This window comes from Bufo bufo, chromosome 3, assembly GCF_905171765.1.
Source record: "Bufo bufo chromosome 3, aBufBuf1.1, whole genome shotgun sequence".
NCBI classification, from domain to species: domain Eukaryota; kingdom Metazoa; phylum Chordata; class Amphibia; order Anura; family Bufonidae; genus Bufo; species Bufo bufo.
Window position 1 is genome coordinate 664418769 of NC_053391.1, and position 9286 is coordinate 664428054.

The following is a 9286-nucleotide window of genomic DNA, read 5'->3' on the forward strand; positions in this document are numbered from 1 at the left end:
GTGCACAGCGGCACTTTTAAAGATAAACCGTAGTCCTACCACTCTGACGACAGGTCCCTCGATGTGGCAACTAAGGTCCAGATAGATACGGGTCAGCTCCCTTGTGGACTTGTAATCGCCTTTCAGTGTTGGGGTTATTTAGGATCACTGTTCGCCCCTGTTTTTGACCCTGTGGTTAAGTGTAGCCCTAGCCTAATTTTTTTTTTTTATAAGGGCGACCCTGTCTGGAACCTGTCCCTGACCAATAACCCTATATTTTCGCTACTCTATTGCTAACATGCATGTTTCATATTCTTACATGAATAATCATGAGGGGAAAGAGAATCAGGATCTGTAGGATAAAGACAAAAGGGTTACATTCGCCAATCAGGTTTTGCCAAATTTTTAAATTTTTCTGAAAATTTCCAAAAAACACTTTTTTAAGAACCAGTTCAGTTATGAAGTCACTTTGTGGGGCTTACATAGTAGAAACCACCCATAAATTGACCAATTTTAGAAAGTGTACCCTTCAAGTTATTCAAAACTGATTTTAAAAACTTTGTAAACCCTTTAGGTGTTACACAGGAATTTAAGCAATATGGAGGGGAAATTTTAAAATTTCACTTTTTTGTGCAGATTTTCCAATTTAACCTATTTTTCCTGTAACACAGCAAGGGTTAACAGCAAAAAAAATTATTAAATATTCATTACCCTAATTCTGCAGTTTACGTGGTCAGTTTAGGTGGTCATAAATCTCTTCATGGGAACATGGTAGGGTTCAGAATGAAAGGAGAGCCATGTGGTTTTTGGAGTGCAGAATTTGCTGGAATGCTTTTGGGACTCCATGTCATATTTGCAGAGACCCAGAGGTACCTGAACAGTGGAAGAAAAAAAAAAATTGACCCCATTTTGGAAACTACACCCCTCAAGGAATGTATTTAGGCATGTAGTGATTGTTTTGGCCCCACAGGTGTTTCACAGAATTAATCGACACTGATCCGTAAAATAAAAAAAAAATCATTTTTTGCAATGAAATGTAGATTTATCCCCATAATTTGCTGTTTCACAAGGAATTCAAAGACACAATGCACCCCGTGGCTTGTTACACATTTTCTCCTGAATACGGAAATACTCCATATGTGGTAATTAATTGCTTTATGAGCACACAAGGATTGGAAAGGAAGGAGGGTTATTAGGATTTTGGAGGGCAGATTTTGCTGGAATGCTTTAGGGACACCATGTCACATTTGCAGAGACCCAGAGGTACCTGAACAGTGAAAACCCCCCAAAATTGACCCCATTTTGAAAACTAAACCCCTAAATGAATTTATCTAGGTGTGCAGTGATTGTTTTGGCCCCACAGGTGTCTCACAGAAATTGTCAACACTGAGCAATGAAATAAAAAAATTACATTTTTGCAATGAAATGTAGCTTTAGCCCCATATTTTGCTGTTTCACAAGGAATTCAAAGACAAAATGCACCCCGTAGTTTGTTACACATTTTATCCTGAATATGGTAATACCCTATATGTGGTCATAGACTGCTGTATGGGCACACAACAAGGCTTCGAAGGGAAGGAGAGCTATTAGGATTTTGGAGGGCAGATTTTGCTGGACAAATGCAGAGTTTTTGAGGTGAACCCAAAAAAGAAATCAGCTTTAAAGAGGACCTTTCACTTGTATAAACTACCGTATGTGAACTGAGTATGCTGCCATATAGAGCGCCGCCCGGGGATCTCACTGCACTTACTATTATCCCCGGGGGTGCCGCTCCGTTCTCTCGTTATAGGCTCCGGTACCTTTGCTCCTTAAGTTATAGTAGGCGGGTCTTCCCTTGTCCTGTGGGCGTCTCCTTCTCCTAGGCTGCAGCGCTGGCCAATCGCGGCGCACAGCTCACAGCCTGGGAGTTTTTTTTCTCAGTGGGGGGGAATATCTGTGGGGAAATGCTGGCCAGGAATTATCCTACAGACATCACTGCCAGATGCACTGTGGCCTGCTTCCTAGTCAGTAAACATCAGGGATTTTATAACTTTTTCTTGAAATTGCAGAAAGGAATTGCAGCATATTTGTAGAGCACAAAGGCATTGTACAGAGCAACTTGGGTCAGATGGACAGCCAACTTCTTGTACCATACTTTTGTTTTTTGCGCATGTCGTTGTATGGCTTGATGACCTGATCTGAAAAGGTCCACGCCGGCGGTGTATCAGCAGGGAGGGAGGAGGGGTGGAGGTCGGCATCTGGTGTTGTAATGGCAGCGGGGCCCGGTGCAGTCACTGTATTCTATTACACCGGGCCCCGCTCACTGTAGTATTAATAGGTAACGTGTAGGCATGGGCGCTGTTTTAAACTATAGTAATCCTCTGCAGCATAGAGAAATCCATCTAGTACGGTACTCACTTAAAATTCCTGTAGGCAGGCCGGGCGGACGGCGGCAGCGTAACTTCATTCACTACGTCATGCGCCTGCACCGCCTGCTTCATTCATAAAGTGGGAGGAGCAGGCACGTTACGTAGTGAATGACGTAACGCTGCTGCCGCCCGCCCGGCCTGCCTCCAGGAGTTTCAAGTGACTACCGTACTAGATGGATTACTCTATGCTGCAGAGGATTACTATAGTTTAAAACAGCGCCCATGCCTACACGTTACCTATTAATAATACAGTGAGCGGGGCCTAGTATAATAGAATACAGTGACTGCACGGGGCCCCGCTGCCATTACAACACCAGATGCCGGCCCCCACCCCCTGTATTGGGGGTCATTCACTATTTTACACAGGGACACTGTTATGGGGGGGATCTGTGGATGACACTGTTATGGGGGGAGGAATCTGTGGATGACACATATATAGCATAAGATGCTATATATGTGTCATCCACAGATTCCCCCCATAGAAGTGTCATCCACAGATCCCCCATAACAGTGTCATCCACAGATCCCCCATAACAGTGTTAACTACAGATCCCCCATAACAGTGTTAACCACAGATCCCCCATAATAGTGTCATCCACAGACCACCATTAGTTCAAAACCCACCAAAAGCACACCTTTTGGTTCAAAATTTCTTTTTCTTATTGTCCTCCTCTAAAACCTAGGTGTGTCTTATATACAGTACAGACCAAAAGTTTGGACACACCTTCTCATTCAAAGAGTTTTCTTTATTTTCATGGCTATAAAGGCATCAAAACTATGAATTAATACATGTGGAATTATATACATAACAAACAAGTGTGAAACAACTGAACATATGTCATATTCTAGGTTCTTCAAAGTAGCCACCTTTTGCTTTGATTACTGCTTTGCACACTCTTGGCATTCTCTTGATGAGCTTCAAGAGGTAGTCCCCTGAAATGGTCTTCCAACAGTCTTGAAGGAGTTCCCAGAGATGCTTAGCACTTGTTGGCCCTTTTGCCTTCACTCTGCGGTCCAGCTCACCCCAAACCATCTCGATTGGGTTCAGGTCCGATGACTGTGGAGGCCAGGTCATCTGGCGTAGCACCCCATCACTCTCCTTCATGGTCAAATAGCCCTTACTTTCAAAGTTTTCCCAATTTTTCGGCTGACTGACTGACCTTCATTTCTTAAAGTAATGATGGCCACTCGTTTTTCTTTACTTAGCTGCTTTTTTCTTGCCATAATACAAATTCTAACAGTCTATTCAGTAGGACTATCAGTTGTGTATCCACCTGACTTCTCCTCAACGCAACTGATGGTCCCAACCCCATTTATAAGGCAAGAAATCCCACTTATTAAACCTGACAGGGCACACCTGTGAAGTGAAAACCATTTCAGGGGACTATCTCTTGAAGCTCATCAAGAGAATGCCAAGAGTGTGCAAAGCAGTAATCAAAGCAAAAGGTGGCTACTTTGAAGAACCTAGAATATGACATATTTTCAGTTGTTTCACACTTGTTTGTTATGTATATAATTCCACATGTGTCAATTCATAGTTTTGATGCCTTCAGTGTGAAATGACAATTTTCATAGTCATGAAAATAAAGAAAACTCTTTGAATGAGAAGGTGTGTCCAAACTTTTGGTCTGTACCTTATATTAGGTTAATATTTGAAAAGTTTCTCATCTTATGAATGGAGGCAATCCTTGTACCTTGCCATCACTACTTTCTTTCTCTACAGTGCCTTGAAAAAATATTCATACCCCTTGAACTTTTCCAAATTTTTTCACGTTACACCCACAAACAAAATTGTATTTTATTGGGATTTTATATTATAGATTAACACAAAGTAGCAAAATCTGAAAAGCGTGGTGTGCATTTGTATTCAGCCCCCTGTACTCTGATACCCCTAAATAAAATCTGGTGTGACCAACGGCTGTTCTGTGAAGGCCTAAGAGGTTTGTTAGAGAACATTAATGATCAAACAGCATCATGAAAACCAAGGAACACACCAGACAGGTCAGGAATAAAGTTGTGAAGAATTGTAAAGCAGGGTTAGGTTATAAAAAAAAGTATCTCAAAGTATCCCAATCTCTGAAAATCTCATGGAGCACTGTTCAATCCATTATCTGAAAATGGAAAGTATGGCATAACTGCAAGCCTACCAAGACATGGCCGTCCACCTAAACTGATAGCCCAGGCAAGGAGAGCACTATTTAGAGAAACAGCCAAGAGGCCCATGGTCACTCTGGAGGAGCTGCAGAGATCCACAGCTCAGGTGGGAGAAACTTTCCACAGGAGAACTATTAGTCGTTTACTCCACAAATCTGGCTTTTGTGAAAGAGTGACAAGAAGAAAGCCATTTTTGAAAGCAAGCCATAAGACTCCCCGTTTGCAGGTGACACAGCAAGCATGTGCAAGAAGGTGCTCTGGTCAGATAAGACCAAATTTGAACTTTTTGGCCTAAATGCAAAACATTACGAATGGAGTAAAACTAACACTAATCACCCTGAACACACCATCCCCTCCATGAAACATGGTGGTGGCAGCATCATGTTCTGGGGATGCTTTTCTTCAGCAGGGACAGGGAAGCTGGTCAGAGTTGATGGGAAGATGGATTTAGCTAAATACAGGGCAATCCTGGAGGAAAACCTGGTAGAGGCTGCAAGACGAGACTTGGGAGGATGTTCACCTTCCAGCAGGACGACAACCCTAAACATACAGCCAGAGCTACACTGGAATGGTTTAGATCAAAGCATGTGTCAGAATCAGGGCCGTCTTTAACATAGGGGAAAAGGGGCAGCTGCCCCGGGCCCAGTTGCTCCTGGGGGGCCCAAGGCAACTGCCTCTTGAGCCCCGCTGGCCACTTGAGGACCTTTCATGGGTCCATACAGGGCCGTCTTTAACATGGGGCAAAAGTGGCAGCTTCCCCGGGCCCAGTTGCTCTTGGGGGGCCCAAGGCAACTGCCTCTTGAGCCCCGCTGGCCACTTGAGGACCTTTCATGGGTCCATACAGGGCCGTCTTTAACATGGGGCAAAAGGGGCAGCTTCCCCGGGCCCAGTTGCTCTTGGGGGGCCCAAGGCAACTGCCTCTTGAGCCCCGCTGGCCACTGGAGGACCTTTCATGGGTCCATACTTTATTAACTAAGTAGCAGGACATGTGGGGCATACATGATGGATGTCCCTGCACTTACTATTATTTCTGGGCGCCGCTCAGTTGCCCCCATTACATTCTCCCGCGCTGTATGCTAAGTAACAACATCAGAACACCAGGGAGGAGACATCAGCTTTTCTCTGTGGGCGTTCCTTCTCCATGGCTGTAGCGCTGGCCAATCGCAGAGCAGAACATCACAGCCAGGGAGAAAAAAAAAACTCACCTTCTCCCTGGCTGTGACGTTCTGAGCTGTGATTGGACAGCGCTACAGCCAGGGAGAAGGAACGCCCAGGGAGAAAAGCTGATGTCTCCTCCCTGGTGTTCCGATGCTGTTACTTAGCATACAGCGCAGGAAAATGTAACGGGAGGCCACAGTGGCGCAACGGAGCGGCGCCCAGAAATAATAGTAAGTGCAGTGACATCCCCCATGTATGCCCTACATGTCCTGCTTTAGTTAATAAAGTATGGACCCATGAATGCAGCGGCACTTGTGTTCTCCCTCTCGCCCAGGGTCCAATCAATATTAAACACGGCCCTGGTTAGAATGGCCCAGTCAAAGTCCAGGCATAAATCCCATTGAGAATCTGTGGAAAGACTTAAAAAATGGATGTTCACAGACGTTCTCCATCCAATCTGACTGAGCTTGAACTATTTTGCAAAGAAGATCGGGCAAAATTTTCAGCCTCTAGATGTGCAAAGCTGGTAGACATACCCCCAAATTCTTGCAGCTGTAATTTCAGTGAAAGATGTCTTACAAAGTATTGACTCAGGGAGGCTGAATACAAATGCACGCCACACTTTCCAGATTTTTATTTATTGAAAATTTTACCATGTATCATTTTCTTTTCATGTTACACATACAGTACTTGCTACTTTGTGTTGGTTTATTTCTTAAAATCCTAATAAAATACATTTAGGTTTGTGGGTATAATGTGAAAAAAGTGGAAAAGTTCAAGCGGTATGAATACTTTTTCAAGGCACGGTATATTTTAAGAATGAAGTAAGGTTTTGTGTTTTACTACTTAAGAGAGATGGACAGTACCATGAATATTGTGCACATCTGGGGTCAGGGGGGCAAAGGGCTCATAAAGCACCATACTCAACCATAGGAAAGCTGTAAGTAGTCTCACAGTTCCCTCAATGGTCCATGCCCGGCACTGATCTGTATAATCAGTCCAGGACAGGAAGGGAAGTATTTATTTGAGGTCGGGGTACTTGGCTTAGGAATGTTGAAAAGCACCAAGGAATATGGCATTAACCCTGTTATTACCCTGGACCACCAGGGAAGAAAAAACTGGCTACTACACTACACTAGGCTGATTGCATTAACCCATCCACTATCTTCCACCCCCCAGGGTACCCTGAATTAGTCTAAAATCTGTTTTAACACCAAACCTACTTCCCCATGTAGAGTAACTTTAACCCATATACAGATGTAGCAGGGTTATCACTCAAACTCTTAACTCAAATTTCTTAACTCATCATGTTATCCTGAAGCAAAAGCCATTGAAAAGCAATTGAAGGTGTGTGCTTAACGCATTTAGTTTAGATAACACATCTCATAAAGCATGAGTATTAACTCTACTACATCTGTACATAATAGACTGCAGAAACCAATAGAAGTATATGTAGTTAAATAATGAATCACTAAGTAGTCACACCATTACATTTTTATTAAACATATATTAACAGCATGATTGGCATACACAAACTGGTTAAAAAGATTAAAAACAACACAGTTGTGGTGGCTGGACAATGGGATAGACATAAAGTGCAAGTGCAAAATAATAGGATGGTATTAGAAACACAGCGTGGCGGTGTAGCTGTGAAAGTACCGGTATATGAAATATGCTAAATATACTCGAGAGAATATAGTATAATAAAGATGTATAAAAAGAAAAGAGCAATTGATAATAACAACCAAAGTGTGCAATCCCGTATTAGGTCAGACCACCACCACGCCCCGACGTGCGTTTTACATTGTACAAAATAGCCCTAATGATAGGTTCCTGTAAGCCCTGTACAAACATAAATACTCTGGTTTCAAAACTCTGCATTTACTATTCTTTTTTATTTCTAGTGAAGAAACTATCAGAAGTTTATGTCTCCCTGACTTTCCGGAACCTTCTGACCTCTTCTGGAAGTATCTGGACCTGGCCACATTCATCTTACTCTATGTCTTACCATTACTGATCATCTCTGTTGCCTACACAACCGTAGCAAAGAAGTTGTGGCTTCGCAATGCCATCGGAGATGTCACCACCGAGCAGTATTTTGCCCTCCGTCGAAAGAAAAAGAAGACCATCAAGATGTTGATGCTTGTGGTTGTCCTCTTCGCTGTCTGCTGGTTCCCTTTGAACTGTTATGTCGTCCTCCTCTCAAGTCAAATCATTCGTACTAACAATGCTGTTTACTTTGCGTTCCACTGGTTTGCCATGAGCAGTACCTGCTACAACCCATTTATATACTGTTGGCTTAATGACAATTTCAGATCGGAACTAAAGGCCTTGCTCAACATTTTCAAGAAGCAGCCTGGACCTCAGGAAGACCTACTTCCCTCCAACGTCCCTTCTTATAGAGTGGCCTGGCCTGAAAGCCGAAACTTCAAGAGGTCATTAGTGTCACATGCCCTCCCATCATCTTCTAATATCCAGTCTGGGAAGACTGATATCTCGGCTGTGGAGCCTATCGTGTCCGTTGGCTAATCTTATACTTGAAATCAGCAAAGGTCGAGAGTAGACCAGCTAAAACTCTTAGTGGATCCTTCAGTTTGCTCACTGGTGCTCAAGAAATTATGAGGATGATATTTTATTCAAATGTATGTTTTACTGAATGTCTAAGGGCGTAAAAGAAGAAGAAGACCTTGGCAAGGGAAGAAATGCTGCGCAACAGTTGCTGCACAAAGGCTTAATGCTCTGGGACCTAATCTTTAGCAAGATTGGTGTGAGCTTTGTGCTATCCATAATGAGAGGGAAAACAGTTCTGCTGCTACAGTCTATGTAATCAGATTGTGAGGGGAGCATCTGCTTAGTGTACTTCGTGATTTCATTATTTTGCTGCTAAATCATCTTTTGTACAATGTCTCGTGCAAATGAAAGAAAGTCATTAAAATTAAGACAATGGAGTGAAGGCAGACCATTTATAAATATAGTGACGTGGTGACAATGGTTCGTCATAGATCATATTGTGATTTCCATAGATCATTCTCCAAAGATCATGCCAAAGCCATTGATGTTTTCTACAATACCCTGCAACAATAGGCTTTGCTGTCAATAAGAAACACTACTAGGTCTATGCCTATCACTGCTTTATTCATGTGACGGCTCCGAAATGGATTGTTAATAAAGAGTCCGTGCAGAACAGCTTCTCTTTTTCATAACCCCATAAATTCTTGGAATTAGGCTTTGCAATAAAATGTTTGTTAAAAAGGTTGTCTCACCTCAGCCATTGGTGGCATATCGCTAGGATATGTCACCAATGTCTGATAGGTGCGGGTCCAACCTCTGGGACTCGTATGCACAGTGCGCTCCCCTTCACTTTGGAACTCCCGCAGAAATGAATTTAGAATGTACTGCGCAAGCGCCGCCACCTCTCCATTCACTTCTATGGAAATGCCGGAAACAGCTGAGCCAGTATTCGGCCATTTTTGGCACACTCATAGAAATTAAGGGAGGACGGCTATGCATGCGCAGTGCGTTCTTGTTCACTTTGGGAGCTCCTTCCTCCCTACAGTGCCTACTAAACTGAGCACTACATTGGCCAC

General features: G+C 43.2%; 1 protein-coding gene across 1 annotated transcript in view; it reads left to right on the forward strand.

Moving 5' to 3' along the window:
- The window catches only part of GPR83 (G protein-coupled receptor 83), a 49178-nt gene extending 40950 nt beyond the window's left edge, over window positions 1-8228 (forward strand). The window contains exon 4 of the mRNA XM_040422637.1: window positions 7604-8228. Coding sequence (XP_040278571.1) covers window positions 7604-8228 — 625 coding nt within the window. The remainder of the gene's footprint in view (window positions 1-7603) is intronic.
- Window positions 8229-9286: the final 1058 nt, after the last annotated feature.